The sequence below is a fragment of the Arvicanthis niloticus genome, chromosome 13 (assembly GCF_011762505.2).
Source record: "Arvicanthis niloticus isolate mArvNil1 chromosome 13, mArvNil1.pat.X, whole genome shotgun sequence".
NCBI lineage: Eukaryota > Metazoa > Chordata > Mammalia > Rodentia > Muridae > Arvicanthis > Arvicanthis niloticus.
Genome location: NC_047670.1, coordinates 65121403 through 65138574, shown reverse-complemented (window position 1 = coordinate 65138574; position 17172 = coordinate 65121403). Strand labels below are relative to the sequence as shown.

The 17172-nt window shown below is 39.0% G+C and overlaps 1 protein-coding gene across 1 annotated transcript in view; it reads left to right on the top strand.

Moving 5' to 3' along the window:
• Nucleotides 1-17172, top strand: part of Cpne8 (copine 8) — a 168312-nt gene that overhangs the window by 73974 nt on the left and 77166 nt on the right. The window contains 1 exon segment of the mRNA XM_034516519.2: nt 11313-11376. Coding sequence (XP_034372410.1) covers nt 11313-11376 — 64 coding nt within the window.

The following is a 17172-nucleotide window of genomic DNA, read 5'->3' as shown; positions in this document are numbered from 1 at the left end:
TGGCAGCACCTGAAGTTCAGCTTGTCAGTGTTGACATGTTGATCTGACTCCAGTGAGGACTCATCTATGTGTTGTCTGTGAATGCCTGTGGAGATCACCTGTCACTGTGAGAGGAGGAAGAAGACTAGGAGGAGGGTGGGGACGGAGGGAGGGAGGAAGGAGAAGGGGCTAAAACAAGGACAGCTTGTCTAGAAGGCGAATTTTGAAAAACTTACAGTAGGGAAAAGACCACAGTTTTATTGTACAACTTTCTGCAAGTTAAAATATAGTTTGGGCTGTAAAATTATCTCAAACATGTCTGTGACTATATTAGCTGATGGAAATGGTTTGAATGAGAATGGGCCCCACGGGCTCATGTATTGGAATTCTTGGTCCCCATTGAGGGAGTTGTTTGGGAAAGATTAGGAGATGTGGCCTTGTTGGAGGAGGGATGCCACTGGGGTGGGGGAGTGAGCTTCAAAATTCCATGACATCCCCAGTGTTTGTCTGTCTGTCTGTCTGTCTGTCTGTCTGTCTGTGTGTCTCTCGCTCTCTTGTGCTTGTGTAAAGGATTTAAGCTCTAAGCTATTCCTTCTATGTCATGCCCGCCCGACTGCTGCCATGCTTCCCACCATGAAGGTCATGAATTCTACTAGCCTCTGGATTCATGAGCCCCAATTAAAGGTTTCCTTTTATAAATTACTTTGGCCATGGTGTCTTTTAACAGTACTGAAGAAGTAACCAAGATAATGACTATAAACTCAACAAACTAATTTAATGTTTCTATACATTATACTTGACTGTGGTGGCTCATAAACTGTACTAGAACCAGAGCTGTTAAGTCTCAGCTCTTCCATGAGTATGACACACAGTTTGGTGTCACCCCTGGAATCCTACCATCACTACAGTAAGCATCTGAGGAAATAAATACTGGGCTCCCCTGCCGAAGTTCCATTCCTTGATAGATTGGCTGAATCGCTTTGGTTTCTACAAAGGCAGAAGATTGTGACAGGAATACAGAGCCCTTTCCTGTCTAGCTGACAAATGAAAGAAAGAAAGGAAAGTTGCAAGGCTTCACTATCCTCCCAAAGACACACAATGATAACCTAAAGACCCTTAGTAGGCCCCACTTTCTAATCTGTGGCCCCTAGAAACCAAGCCTTTTAAACTAGCAGACTTTCAGCAGGCCAGATCTTAACTGTGATGTATTATAATTTCACCACTGAGGGTTACATTAGTGACATGAACAGTTAATTTGGCACAGAGGAAAATATATAGCTGTTGTGAGGGAGGGTGGTGTAGCTAAGCTTTGGAGGTAGTCAGAACTGGGTTTCACAATTTCTCAGGTTTGTGGTTTGAGCAAATTGCTTTAAATTCCTTAGCCCCAATTTCTATTTTGAAATACCCTAATAATACATGTTTGGGATAGTTATTGAAAGAAACAACAATATGTTGTGTGGTAAATTTGTCATGGAGAACACTGGGTTCAGTAAACACTAAATTAGTGGCTACTGTTCAGACCTTTATTAAATGTATCCAGCAACATTTAGCAGAAAACTCTTAAGTCAAGTGAGTTTATCTCTTCCCTCTGCCTTCCTCTGTCTTTGCTTTTCTCTCTCCCTTCCCTTTGTCTTTTTCTGTGTTAAGGTAGAAATTTAGCAAATTTAAGGAAAGGACAATAGGAAACCAAACTTGATTTTATTATGTAAGTTGTTATCTTAAATAGTAAAGTTATTTTGTCTGGCTTTAGTGTGTGCCTGAATGTCAACCTGGGGTAATGAGATGAGTTCCACCTTTTATTACTTGTGTTTTATAGAACAATTTGGTTGCTGTTAAGTGTCCTGTGGTGTCAGATGAATATATGTTCTTACACAATTGTGAGGAAAGCCAGTCTCTAGTTTGGTGTCAGTTAAGAACCTTTGTGTTTGTGTTGATCCCACAGATAAATGCATGTACATATCAGTAATATTCATGTGTGACACAGTCTAAGATCACCTAGGAGGAGGGCCTCTGAGAATGACTGATAAGTCATCTTAATCACAATACTTGATGTAGAAGGACCTATATACTCTGGGCAGCACCATACTTTGTGTTTTGGATCTTGGGTTGTATAACTACAGAAAGGAGAATGAGAAATACATACAAGCATGCAGTAATGCGTTACTCTGTGCATGTACTGTGACCAGTGGCTTCAAGTTCTTATTGCCTTGAATTCTGTGAAATAGTAGGTTCTAATCCTATCTGTGAGCATAACAGACACTTTTCCCCTTAAGTTGCTTTGGTCAAGGTACTTCATCAGAGTAACAGAAGAAACTAAGACAATGTAATTCAATATATTTAAAATTCATGCATTTCAGAGGGTCATTAGATGCTATAGCTACATAGAGTAAACAGAAAAGTTGTTTCCTTCTGGGGTGGGAAGTGGTAAATTCTACTGCCAATTCCTTATGTGTCTGCCAGAAGCTTGTGAACCTTGTTTATGACAGAAGGTTAACACTTAGCTGAAGCAGCTTTTTTTGCTCATTTTTCTATATAAATTCTGGAAAGAGCTCCACAAGTATAATTGTTTATTTCAAAAACAAAAACAAAACAAAACAAAAAAACAAAAAACAAAACACTAAGGTCTTCACAGCAGGATATATACAGCAGCGTTTGACTCGGTTTTTTGTGCTATTCCAAGATTCTAGCACCTAAAGCTAGTGTCATGTATGTAGACAAACTCTTCAGGATGGAAAGTGCAGAAAACACAAGCCAACTCATGCAAAATGTGGACAAAATGAATTTACTTGCATCAAAATGGCTCTGGATGTCACCATCAGAGAAAAACCCCAGAATGGGTAGTTTGTCATTCTGCAGAGATGTGACATTTCCTTCAGTCATATGAGGCTTAACTGTAATTCCTGTAGGCCTTTTAATATGAGAAAAATGAAACAATATCCACCATACTGAGCAAATAGTATACTGGTGAGAGTTTTTATTTCTCTGTCAGATAAAATATGGGTTTGGTAAATGTCTTAGGGATTTTTATAAAATACTACTTAACCCAAAATCTTTATTGGAAACTAATTATGGTCAAGAAACTCTTTGAACCCTGTGTGACTAATGCACATTCATAGCCTTTTCTGATCTTGCTAAGCTCCCCACTTATAAACTAGATAAATAGTGACAATCCCTGTCTCTATAAGGGAGAATAAGGTTAGCTTAGACTGGTATGTGTAGGACATTTTTTTGTGGTATGAATTTTATCAGGAAGGTGGAAGAGAATTCCGGAGTTTTGATGTTCAAAGAGGTTCATTCACCTTGGTCTGGAAACCATTTATGTTTTGTTAGCAAAAACATCGTTCAAACCAGGGAAGTATTATACAGTATTAAGTAACTTAAAAGAATAGAGAATGCCTAATTTCAACCTCAACTCTCATGAAAGCTTTTATCTTTTTATCAAAGTTTTTAGTAAGTGGCTCCTCCTTCTTTGTGGAGGAGATCAAACTTGAGGTTAAGTTTTGTTTGGTTAGTGGATTTTGTATATTTAGTCTTCACTGGGGTGCACTGTCATCTTAGGAATAGATAGAGTCACAGGATGTCAGTCTCTGAGAATACAGTCCAGGAAGTAAAAACCTTCAATATTCCCTTTGTCTGCTTTGAGAGTAGTATTGATCCCACCCTCTGTAATCACAGGAGCAGAGCAATTGGATCCTAATTCAGATTGAGTTAACTCCGATGCAGGGTTCTAAATACAGATAACTGCTTAGCAAACTGGCATTTCCAAGGGAAATCCCTTCCAATGCATGCTTTCAGTCCTTTGCAAAAATGCCTTCAGATGTAGTTTTAAAAATAAACCTGCAGTTTGTAGTTGACAGCGTTGGCCCCTCCTGTACCATCTTTGACTACTTGTTTGTTTGCTTTACGTTCTCTATTGTTTTTTCTTAAGCACAAAAATCCAAACTCAGAATAAAACAGGACTACAGAGAAATCAGTATGGTTCTTCTCAGGATTTTTCATTCTTAAGTGAAGCTGTATACACATTACTCACTGGGGCAAGGCAGGAGCATCCTTTTAGCACAGGCTGGAGGAGGAACACTTTCCCATCTCGTCCCCAAGTAACAACTGCCAAAAACCTTAAAAGGAGAACCTCAAACCTCTGAGATTACACAGACCTGTGTGTCTTATGAAGAAGAGTAATTCGATATATGTTTATTAAAACAAATAATGTAGAGGGATAGTCATATTTATTTGCATTTTTGTTAAGTATTTTACTTTGTTTTACATTCTGTGGTGCTGGGGATTATATTCAGGATCCTGTTCATGCTAGAAAAATGCTATACCAGTGAACCACACATCCAGTGTCTCTTGTGCATGTACATTTGTTTCTCAGGAATTACAATGCCATTTTTAGATTATCAAACCCTTGTTACAAGTGCAGACAGTATAATACTTAGGCAGAGTGTAGGGTTTGGTAATATTAGCTTAATATTTCTATAAATAGGTAGTTTAGCTCATCTCAAAGCCATATAAAATAACTTCTTAAACCCTTTCAGCATATGAGATGTTTAAGAATTACCATCCTATACTACTGCAACGTCTGCCGTCTTCTCTGTTACATGCCAACACTGACATTGTGTCTATAAAACAAGATCACATTTGGTTCCAGTATTAGATTTGCAGTGTGACAAGTGAATTTCTTGATGTAGACAACAGTTCAAAATCTAAACGAATGTTTTACTTTCAGTTGTCAGGCATATGATGTATTTTAAAAGCCAGATTTATTATTATTTTCGCTTTGATAACCAATTTCCAATCATTTTTGGAACTGCAATTTTGTTGGCAATAGTCGATTGCAGGGAAAGATTCACGTATGACAATTAAGTTAAAGCCATCACTAGTTTTCAAAAGTTACATTTGTACAGCTTTTTTGGCAATGATGTATTTCTCTCTATAGTTACACATCTAAGAAATATTGATACACAGTAAGTACCTTTCTTCTCTCTCATATGCTCTTCCCTGTTGGACTTTTATTCGGATGGACTCTTGTGCTTCTTTAAAAGGACTTCGGAGCTCGCTGAGCCATGAGGAGGTTGTGCTGCTGGTCACTCTGGTATATTCCATCCATAGCTACTCATTCTGTCTTAGTTAGGGTTTCATTGCTGGGAAGAGGCAACACGACCAAGGCAACACTTTTCAAGGACAACATTTAACTGGGGCTGGCTTACAGTATAGGTCCATTATCATGGCAAGGAAGCATGGCAGCATCCAGGCAGATATGGTGCTGGAGGAGCCAAGAGTTCTGCATCTTGATACAAAGACAGCAGCAACAGACTCACATCCACAGGCGTCTCCACAGAGGAGGCTCCAGCTTGGGCAGACCTTGAGCACTAGGACTCCTCAAAGCCCACCCCCACAGTGACACATTTCCTCCAACAAGGCCACACCTACTCCTAACAAGACCACACCTCTTTATAGTGTCACTCCCTGTGGGCCAAGCATTCAAACACATGAGTTTATGGGGGCCAAACCTATTCAAACCACTACACATACTGAGCAGGACACGGTTTTGTGACCTTTGTGTTCTGTCCCAAAGTTCAAGTACACTGAGCACAGCAACGGTAGCATTGCTTAGCTGTGTCCTTTCCATACCTCCACATAGGCTCTACTAAGCTTACGGAGGCAATCCATTTTATCAGTAATTGTAACAATTTTAAATTTGCATGTGTTGTCTCTGAGTTACACTGGTATCAAGTTGGATGCCAGTTAGTTTCCATTTATTTCAAAAGGAACTCGGAAATAGAAATTAGATTTATTCCTGTTTTTTTCAAACCAGGAGAGAATGTTCCCCAGCCCCTGCTGCCCCTGGTTTTTCTCCACTTTGCTTGTGGAGGTGCTAAAATTTTATAGAAGAGAAGAGGCAAGAACCAGGAAATATGCAGGGTAGGTGACCTGTAATCGGCTCTTAGAATGGTAAGAAGTTTTTCCTGTAAGACAGGCTCTTCTGGCTGGTAGCCTGGTGCTGGAGCCTTTTAGTTTCTTCTCCAAGTCTGAGGCTCCTGAAGAAAGTTTGAATAGACTAATGTTGTCTTTCTCTCTCTCTCTCTCTCTCTCTCTCTCTCTCTCTCTCTCTCTCTCTCTCTCTTTCTCTCTCTGTGTGTGTGTACACAAGTCTGTACATATAGGCATCTGTGTGCATATATGGAGGGAGGCCAGGGACCGCCAGTGTTTTATTCTATCTTTGCATTATTCACTTGAGAAAGGGTATCTCACTTAAACTTGTGTTAGGCTCAGAACCAGCAAGTTCTCCTGTCTCCATAGCAGGTACAAGAAGCCATACTCTGCTTTTTTACATGGGGGCTGACATTGGAACTCAGACCTTCACTCTTAGCCAGAAAGTATTCTTACCTGCTGAGCCAGCCATCGCTAGAGCCTGGAACGTTTTAATCCTATGGACTTCTTTGTTTTACTGTTTTTGTTTGGTAATCTGACAGCCAGGGCATCAAGGTCACATAGCTGGAAAAGGCTGAAAATCCTGTTCAGAATGTCACAACCCTTATCTTACCAGGGCTTCAACCTTAGGTTAAGGTGACAAGATGAGGTTTAGTGTTATCTATGACTTACTCTGTCCCTCCCTTCCACTTCTGTCTAGTTAGAGTCACAGGTTTTGTCCGTCTTTCCTCCCGGGATCCATCTTCCACTCGGCTTTATAATCCTCATCTAGCATTCTGTTTGTTCCTGTAGCATGAAGCATAGTGGAAATCACTAGGCCTGACCTGACAGATTTCGCCTAGCTCAGATCACACCCTTACCTCAAAAAGAACGAGCTTAGTTTATTCTAGAGCCGAGTAAGAATGGTTGTGGCCCAAGAATATAGATTCATGTCACCGCCAATTCCAAGGTTTAACCTGGTAACAGTTTCTATAGTAACAGAACAAAAGTTAAAATAAAATCAAGGCACTTTTACAATACATTGATGGAAGCATCAGACAGGCAGGTTACAGCCAGACTGGGAGATCTGTTAGAGGCTTCAAATGTTATCTGATGGCATTCTTAGCCTTAGGGCTGGCGGAAGTTCATTCCAAAAGAACTTATCTGATAGTCACTAGATGTTAGACTCTGAGGTGGGTAAAGAATAGAATGACTTATAAACGGACCTGAAGAGAGCTGGAGGTAATTTGGCTCCAGGCCTCTATATTGCAAGTCTCTATAATCACCAAAGTTCTAATTAGCCCATGGAATCTTGTAGAATCTTTCAGTTTTAAGGCCACCATTCTTACACACTGGGCTATGACAGTCATGATCACATTTCACTGTTCTGTCATAAATATTCTTTCATATGCACATCTTTTCCATGTCTCCCTCACTGAAATAAATGTCAGCTCCTACTGTTACTGTCACACTGTGCTAAGACCTTTACATGCATTAGACAGTGCGGACTTCTGCATCTGGTAACTATCGTACAAGTTCATTGCACATATTCATTATAGATAGTATTCTGACACAGAGACTTCAGACAAGTGTATAATATGCATTGAGCATTTATATCCTCCTCAAAATGCTGATATTCACGAGATGCTGGGAGTGAGGCCGGAAATAATTCACTGTCATGCCCTAAATTAGGGAGAAGACTGGATTCCCCACTTCAACCTTACATTATTTGGAATGAACATTTCCTACTTCAACCCCACATTTGGAATTAACAGACAATCTTAAACTAATTGTTTGAACACATAATAAAACTATTGTCCTGAACGTTTGACCTTTGCGTTGTTTTGTTTGGCTTTTATATTGTTTTCAGTAGTGACTAGGGTTTGAATTTGGGTCCTTGCACATGCTAGGCAAGCATTTACATTGAGTTGCACATCTATTCTGCATCATGATTAATATATGTGTGGTATTTAACATTACCGCATTACCTTGATTTGTCAAGTGAATAAACTATGTTTCAACCAATTAAGTAGCTTACTGGAGGTAACAGTCAGTTGATTTTAAACTGTTGGTGATGCTACTTGTCACAAGGGGAAATTTGCATAGGGGGTCAATGACACAATACATTGCTGAGTGTAGATTATCATGAATTGACTACAGTGTACTCAATTCACCACATTGAATATCATCATATAGACCCTTGAAAGCAGAAGAGAGAGAGAGAGAGAGAGGCAGAAGATGAAGTCATAGATGCATAGTTGGAAGGTCAGCTATTCCAAGCATGAGGGCAAGGCCCAGCCTGCTGGCCTGACAGGCTGCTTTAGGTATGAGGAACTGTAAACCGTGCTTAGCCACCCCTGCTGAAAGTTTGATCTATAAAATTGCTCATCAGTGAATGGTATTTTAACTCTCTATGTTGATGGGAATTCATTATAAAAGCAACAGGAAATGGAAGCATAGATTACTACCTGGAAGTGGGACTGTTAAAATAAGTTAGTTGCTTGGTAGTAGCTTTTAAGTCTATGAAGATGCTAAGGACACGAACATTCTCAAGAACAAAACCCTTAGGTCGTTTTTTTGAACAGATTTGGGGAGTTGAGAAACTCATTCTGCTCAAACAATAGGAAGTTCTCAGAAAAGGCTCAGTTCCTGGCAAGTGTGTGCAAGGAAGAAGACTGAAGGTGTGGTGTGCACCTCCAGATAAAACATCAGGATCCCAAGGAAAAGCCACACAAAAGGCTTCTGGAAGACACTCCCTCTGAGACTGTTAAGTTACTCAGTTATCTCAGCAACAGCCAAAATATGAATGTGATTCATCTAGGATCTGGGCAGGGACCTTGTGCCTCTGACATAACTGGAGAACCACCAAGGTTTTCAGCAAACACCACCAGTAAGAAGAAAAGAAAGGGCCTACAAGTGAGGCACTGGCAGCCTTCCGAGTCCTGTGGGCAAGACAAAGGTGCAACCACTTGCTGTATTGTTAGAGCAGAAGGAATGGTCTAGTGAAGGAGCTCTGAACCAGTGCCTGGGATTGAGGTCTACTCAGCTTTGATTTTCATAGGGAGTGTGTATGCAGACATTTACAAATGATACTTGGCATTTCCAGAGAGAAGGCTATTTAACCTGCCTTTTATGCCTGGACATTTAAACTTTAGGATTCACAATAGGAGGGAAAACAAGGGATTAAAACAATTAAAGCTGTTATTGGGTGTGGTGGCACTGGTCTGCAGTCCCAGCAGGTGGGAAATGAAGAGAAGAGGATCAGGGGTTTAAACACTTTCACAGGCGTGTGTGTAGTGACTCTGAGGTTAATCCTAACATATCTCAAAAGACAAAGAGGCAAAAAAAACCAAACCAAAACCATAAGAAAAAGGGAAGGATGTTAAAAGTGATAGATGCTGTGTTAGAAAAAAAATTAAATCAATTGACCTCTTAGTCCTGAGGGATGAATGGAATGGACCATCCTGACATGTATACATTTCACTTCGTGGGGATTGACGGCACAGCCAGCTTACTGTGCAAGCTGTGAGATACCTTTGTTGGAAGAAATTGTGGTGGTCTTCACTGAAAGATTTTTGCCAACTGGAAGAAAGCACAGAACAGTTTTGGAGTGAACATGACTTATATCGATACTTGCGCAGCTCCTAAGATTTTAACTGCCCATTTTCTCACATTTTCCCCCCAGTGAAGATAAGACTCCAGTTGGCTGTACGCATACTGTGACTATCAGAAATAAGGTGTACTTTTAAGGCCATAAACCATCGTTGGGCTGAGTCTACCTGTGTAGTTCGTAAGGTACACAGAAAAACCTTGGCTGCATGATTTGTCACAGGACACACCTACTTTTCTGGCGGATTGGCAAGGATTCCTTGTAATTTGCTTGTAGGTAGAAAACCGTGTAGATCGGCTACATCTCAAAATAGCTGATGCAATTACTTTTTCAAAAACAAAATGTTGGGCTGCAGAAATGGCTCAACGGTTAAGAGCACTGACTGCTCTTCCAGAGGTCCTGAGTTCAATCCCCAGCAGCCACATGGTGGCTCACAACCATCTGTAATGGGATCTGGTGCCCTCTTCTGGTGTGTCCAAAGAGAGTGACAGTGTAGTCACATACATAAAATGAATAAATAGATAAATCTTTAAAAAAAAAAAAAAAGAAAGAAAGAAGATATTTCTTTTGGCACACAACTTTAATCTTAGGTCTTGGTACTAGGCCGCTGACAATAACAGACAATGGATGTGAAGTGTCTTATAAAAAACAAAACAAAACACCTTTACTTCTAACCTACATCTCACCAGCTGTGAGGCAAAGGACATTAGAAGGGACATTGGTCCCACTAACCTTTTTGAATATGAACTCTCTATGACCTTTACTTTTCCCTCACCTTCTAGCTCTAAAAGTACCTCCCTGTGGTGACCCCTGTAGATGAAGAATGTAACACTTGGACATTGGAGAACATCTCTCCAGTCCATAGCAGAAACCATGTATTCATCCCATGGATTCCTAGTTGGCATTGCTCTCGGTGTCTTTTGTTTGTTTGTTTGTTTGTTTGAGACAGGGTTTCTCTGTGTAGCCCCGGCTGTCCTGGAACTCACTCTGTAGACCAGGCTGGCCTCAAACCTGCCTCTGTCTCCCAAGTGCTGGGATTAAAGGTGTGCGCCACCACTGCCCAGAAACTCTCTTTTAAAAGTATGAACATAAATAAGACAGAACTGTAGAGAGAAAGTGTGAGTGGAGATTTTATTTTGTCGAGTTAGCTTACGTATTTTATCCTTGATTACATATACTGAGCACCTGGTACACAGAGCTCTTAAACTGTGGGTGGACAAGAACTTTGCATTGAGTTTTGCTCTTATAAAACCTACCACTTTGAAAGAGGAACGATAAAAACTGTTTTTCAAACTACGCAGGGATGATTACATGCTAATTCTTATGGTTCAGACTTTAAGAGTACATAGCAGAGTAATGACAGTCCTGCAATAAACGCAATATAAGGGCATTGAAGGGCAAAAGCAGTCTGAAGCAAAATAGTTGCAAGGGACAAGCTGTAGCGGGTCACCTTGGGAATGAGCAGGTGGGACTAGGACAACAAATAAGTGATGAATGGAGGAAGAGACGCCATGAACCAGGGTTTCTGATGGATGGACGCATAGACATTTCGAAAGAAAGCTTTTTTGTATTACATGATGTCCCTTGTATGATAGAAGCCTGAAATATTCCCCATGATGTTAAAAAATTGTCTCCATTAGGAAATATGGGTCTGAGAACAAACTAAATGGTGAGGCCGGGAATGTACTCTTGTAGGGAAGATCTCAATAACAGTAGTAGGCTCTTTATGTGGTTATATGAAATAAAGCTATATTAATCAATATAATGCCTTAATATAAATCTCAATGGGCTAACTATGATCTTATTGTTGTAGAGGGATTCCAGGCAGGAAATGTGGAACGATCATACTAACGGCAGAGGAGCTGAACTGCTGCAGGGTAAGCAAGAGTTTTCTTATTTAAAATTATTTTTATTTACTAATATTTTACTGGTTTGGGATAATTCCATATAATGTACTTTGATCATACTCTCTCCCTCAATTCCATATTTCCTTCTTAAACACCCAATTATATGTCCACTTTAAAAATAAAAAACAAAAAACACCAAATAAGGCATCCAGTCCAATCTGTGCTGTCCTTATACTTTGAGTTGATGTGGCCATCCACTGGAGGGTGGTGGACCTACCTTCAGTCACACTAATAACGGTAAGCAACTGTCCCTGACCCAGCAGTGATGCATCGCTCAAAGCTCCTCAACTAGGGGTGAGACTCTGTACCTACTTCCTGTCTTTAAGCTGGGATTTTGTCTGGCTTGAGCTCGTATAAGTCTTGTGAGCACTATCACAACTAATGTGAGTTCATAGGTGAAGCTGGCCTGTTCTGTCCAGAGAACTGTGTCCTTGTAGTCTCATACCACCACTGGCTCAGGTTCTTGTTCACTCTAGCAGAGTCAGGGATAAGTTATGGATGAATGGGCATTAAATCCAATCAGAGTGGTTGGTTACACCCACGGCATCTGTGCCACTATTGGCCTTAGCATATACAAAGCAGCTCACCTTTGTATATCACAGGGTTTGTAGCTGGGTTGATGGTTACCTTTCTCATCTGTTAGGGTACAAAGAACCTTCCAGTATCATGAATGCTAGTCAGTAGGTGTGAAACCTCTAGTTTGGCACCAGCTCAATTTCCTATGTTCAAATCTTATCTTCTGTAATAGGGCTTACTTATTATCCATATTTAGAGAACAACCAATAGCCTTGGAACGAGCCTGTGATGTTTGAGAGTTTCCAGGGGGGCCCTTTGGCCAACAGCTCAATTAGTTGTAGTTCATTCCTAACAGGAAGTTTCATTTGGTATCATAAGATGTTGAGTTTGGGCCTTGTCTCTTGAATTATTTGGCGATTCCCTTTGTGTTTCTTTTATATACATGCATACATTAGGAAGTTTCTTTAGGAGCAAGGTTCCATGTGACCCCTCAAGGAGTCTTTAGTGTTAGGTGTTTCTCCCTGTGTTCCCTCCCTTATCCCTCTCTTCCATCCCCTTCTAAATCTTCCTACTCCAGTTTCTTGCCTCTCTCTTCATAAATATATATTCTATTTCTCCTTCCACAGGAGGTCCCTCCTAGTTCTTTAATATGCACCTAACCTCCGTGGCTATATTGACTGTAGCAAACATATTGAAGGTTTAAAAGCTAAACATGCCGTATATTTCTTTTTGCACCAGTGTTACTTTACACAGGATGATATTTTTCTGGCTCCATCCATTTACCTGCAAATTTTATAATTTCATCTTTAACAGTTGAATTACGTCTCCTTGTATATATGTGATGTTTTCATCCATGCATCAATTTATGGGTATTTAGGCTGTTTCCAGTTTCTGTCTCTTCTGGATAGAGCAGCAATAGATGAACAAGGGTCTCTGTAGTAGGATATAAATCTTTTTGCTTATTCTCCAAACAGTAGTATAGCTGGATCTTAAGATAAATCCTTTCCCAGATTCCCGGGGCCCTGGACACTGATTTTTGCAGCTATACAAGTTGGCATCACCCTATAAATGAATAAATGCCACCCTTTCCCCACATCCTTGCCAGCATGAGCAGCCATTTGGTGTGTGTGTGTGTGTGTGTGTGTGTGTGTGTGTGTGTGTGTGTGTGTGTGTTTTATCTTGGCCATTCTGAACAAGATAAGGTGAAGTCTCAAGGTAGTTTTAATTTGTGTTTTCCCGATGGTGTTGAACATTTCTTAGTTGTTTCTGGGCTACCTAGATTTCATCTATGTTTCCCACTTTCCCTTCTATCAGATTCAGGGTATCTGGCCTTCTATTGAAGTCTTTGATGCACTTAGAGTTGAGTATTGTGCAGGTTGATGAATGTGGATCTATTTGCCATCTTATACAGTCCATCATCCAGTTTCTCCAGCACCACTTACTAAAGATGCTGTTTTTAATCCAGTATGTCTTTTTGGCTTATTTATCAAATATCAAGTGTCCATAGACTTGTGAATTTCTGGATGAATCTCCACTGATTTCAACACATCAACAGGTCTAGGTTTTATTTGTTTGTTTTTGTTTGTTGTTGTTGTCTTTATTTATTTATTTTGAAGATATCTGGTTTTTTTGAGGATAGCTTTGTACCACAACCTGAAATCTGGATGGCTGGCGCTGCCCCCAGCAGGTCTTTTTCTTTGCTTTTAATCTTTTAGAATTGTGTTAGCTATTCTGGGATTGATTTTATTTGTTGGTTTGTTTGTTTGCTCGCTTGCTTATTTATTTGTGTATGTGTGTGTGTTTTCATATGAAACTAAAAATAGTCCTTTCAATTTCTGAGAAGAATTGGGTTGGAATTTTGATGAAATTGCATTGAAGTTATATTTGCTTTTATTAGGATGGTCATTTTCCCAATGTTAATCATACTGATCCTTGAGCATGGGGATTTTCCCACAGTCCATTGGCTTCAAAACTTTTTAAAATCTTAAGGTTTTGTTTTGTTTTGTTTGTTTTGTTTTATGTGAGTCATTCACTGGCTTGGTAAGAATCATCTATCCCAAAATACTTTTTACTTTTGAGATGATGGTGAAAGGCACTGCCTCTTTGATGATAAGTATTTATCAGCTGTAGGAGTTTCCCAGTGGAATTTTTAGGGTCTCTTATATATGCTATCATATCATCTGCAAGTAAAAATACTTTTACTTCTTTCTTTACGATTGGAATCCCTTTGATCTCCTTTAGTTGTGTGTGTCATTGCTCTAGCTAAGACTTCAAGTTCTGTGTCAAACAGCTGTGGAGACAGTGAACATCCTCATCTCCTGTTTTTGGTGAAAATTCTTCAAGAGTTTCTTTTGTCTTAGGTTGATGTTGGCTGTGGGCTTGATGTAAACTGCCTTTATCAGGTTGAGGTATGTCCCTTGCATCATAGTCTCTTCAGAGTTTTTTATCAAGAAGGGATGGTGGGTCTTTTTTTCAAAGGCCCCCCTTTTTTTCCCTCTCCTGTAAATTTAATGTCCTGTGACTTTTGTCTTTCAGTCTATTTATGTGGCAGATTATGGGATTATGTGTAACGATTTACATGTTGAATCATTTCTGGGATTTAGCCAATTTTATCCTGGTGAATAATCTTTTTGCTATGTTTTTGTGTTTGCTTTGTAACTATTTTGTTGAGAATTTTTCCACCTATGTTAATTATGGATATGAGTTTATAATTTTCTTCTTTTTTTCTCTTTCTCTCTCTTTTTTTGGTTGAGAAACTTTTAGTGGGAATGACTTTCAATTTTACTAGTGTTATGAGTCTGTTCAAATTTCTTATTGGAGTTTGATTAAATATGACAGGTTGTATATATCAAGAACTTCATTTGTTTCTATTTGGTTTTCCAATTGGGTCAAGTGCAGATTTTAAAATGTACTAATGATTGCCTGTATTTTCTTAGTGTCTGGTAATGCCTTGCCTGTCATCTCTACTTTTACTAACTTGGATCTTCTCTCTGTGTCTTTTAGTTAACTTGACTAAGGGTTTGTCAATTTTGTTGTTTTCTCTAAGAACCAACTCTTTACTGATTCTTTGTAGTTTTAGTTGATTTTGTCTGTTTGCTTGCTTGCTTGTTTTGTTTCTATTAAATTGATTTAGCCCCTAGTTTTCCATCTAGTTCTTTGTGGTGTTGTTTCTTCTTGTTGCTCTAGAGCCTTCAGGTGAGCTGCTAAATTACTAAAATGAGATCTTCCCAATTTTTGACACAAGTACTCAGTGCTATGAACTTGTCTCTTCAAAACTGCCTTAATCATGTTGCATAGGTTTGGATATGCTGTGTTTTTAATTCTAAACAGATTTTTCTATTTTTTTTTTTTATTCAGTAGTGAGTTGTTCAGTTTCTATGAAATTGTAAGTTTTCTATTGTTTCAGTGGTTGTTGAGATTCAGACATAATTCCTACTGGTCAGATAGGCTGTAGGGTGTTAGTTTTCTTCAATCTTTTGAGACTTGTTCTGGTTCTGAGCACATGTTAAGTTTTGTAGACAGTTCAATGAGGTGCTAAGTTTTTCTTTTGTTCTTTTGTGTTTGGATGGAATGTTCTATAAATATCTGCTGAGTCCATTTGATTTACATCATACAGTTCCAACATTTCTTTGTTTTGTTCCTCTCTGGATAACCTACCTGTCTGCTGGCAAGAGTAGGGTGTTGAAGTCACTCACTATCATTGTGTGAGGGGCCATATGTGATTTTAGCTGTGGTGGTGTTTCTGTTATGGACTTGGGTACCCTTGTGTGTGTTTGGTGCATAGATGTTTAGGATTGCAATGTCCTTTGTGATTTTCCTTTAACATTTTCTCAAATGTTAAAATGGCCACACCTGCTTGTTTCTTGGGTCAATTATCCTGGAATACCTTTTCCAGCCTTTAACTCTGAGGTGATTCCTTCCCTTGATTGTAAGATGTATTTTTTGGGGTATAGCAGAAATATAGATTATTATTTTTTTTAAATCCAAACAGTTGGTCTGTGTCTTTTTAATGAGGCATTAAAACAAACATTCGATAGTGAGAGTTATCAATGAGTGGTACTTATTGATTCCTATTGGTTTTTTATGATTTTTTTCTCTTTTGTTTTAGTGCTCTGGGATTAGTTATTTCTAATATCCTCTTGAGTGCAATTAAACTCTTCACAGTGCAGTTTTGTTTTTAGTATCTTCAGTAGAGCCCTATTGGCAGATAGGCATTGTTCACATTTGCTTTATTTTGTAATGTTTATCTTTCTCCATCTATTGTGACTGATAGTTTTGGTGAGTATAGTAATCCGAGATGGAATTTTTGGTCTCTCACAGTTTGTAGGAGATCTATCCTGGTCATTCTGGTTTTCAGAGTCTCCACTGAGAAACTGACTGTTATCCTAATTGACCTGCCTTTATATATTTCTCAGTCTTTTCCTTTGCAGTTTTTAATACCCTTTCTTTGTTCTATACATTTAGTGGTTTGATTATTATGTGTTTGGGGGAAATTTCCTTTCTAGCCCTGTCTATTTGGTATTTTGTCAGCTTCTTGTACCTTGGTAGTCACCTTCTTCCTTGGGTTGGAACTTTTATTCTGATTTTGTTAAAAATATTTTTCTGTGCATTTGACCTGGGTTTCTTCTCATTTCTCTTATTACTCATAGATTTGGTCTTAGTTTCCTACATAGATTTCCTAATTTTTTGTGCCTGGATAATTTTAGATTTAACATTTTTGACTGAGGTATCCACTGCTTTTGCCCTGTTGTCAACACCTGAGATGATTTCTCCTATGTCTTGTAGTCTGTTGGCAAGGCTGAATTCTAGGTGTCTTTGTGTGACTTCAATTTTTTTTCAAATTTCAGTTTTTCTTGTTCTTTATTCTATTTCTTTGTTAAATTCTACTTTAGTGCCTTGAATTTTGTTCATTATTCCATTCAACTGTCTATTTTTGGTTGGTTGTTTTCATGGACTTTATTAAATAATTAATTCATATCCTTGTTAAGGTCCTTGGACATATCTTAATTTGAAGTTCTTATCTTATGCTTCACTGACATTGCATTTCTCACAGTCTACTGTAATAGGGTGTCTGAGTTCTGGTGAGGCATGTTGTCTTGCCTGTTCATGTATGTGTGTTTGTATTGTGGTCTAGGCTTCTGGTGTTTTAATCATTGAGGTGTTTCTAGGTGTTTATATATGGTCTTGTTTTATTGGGTGAGTATTCCAATCCTTGGTTCTTGATGCCCTTTCTGAATCCTAGGCAAGTGT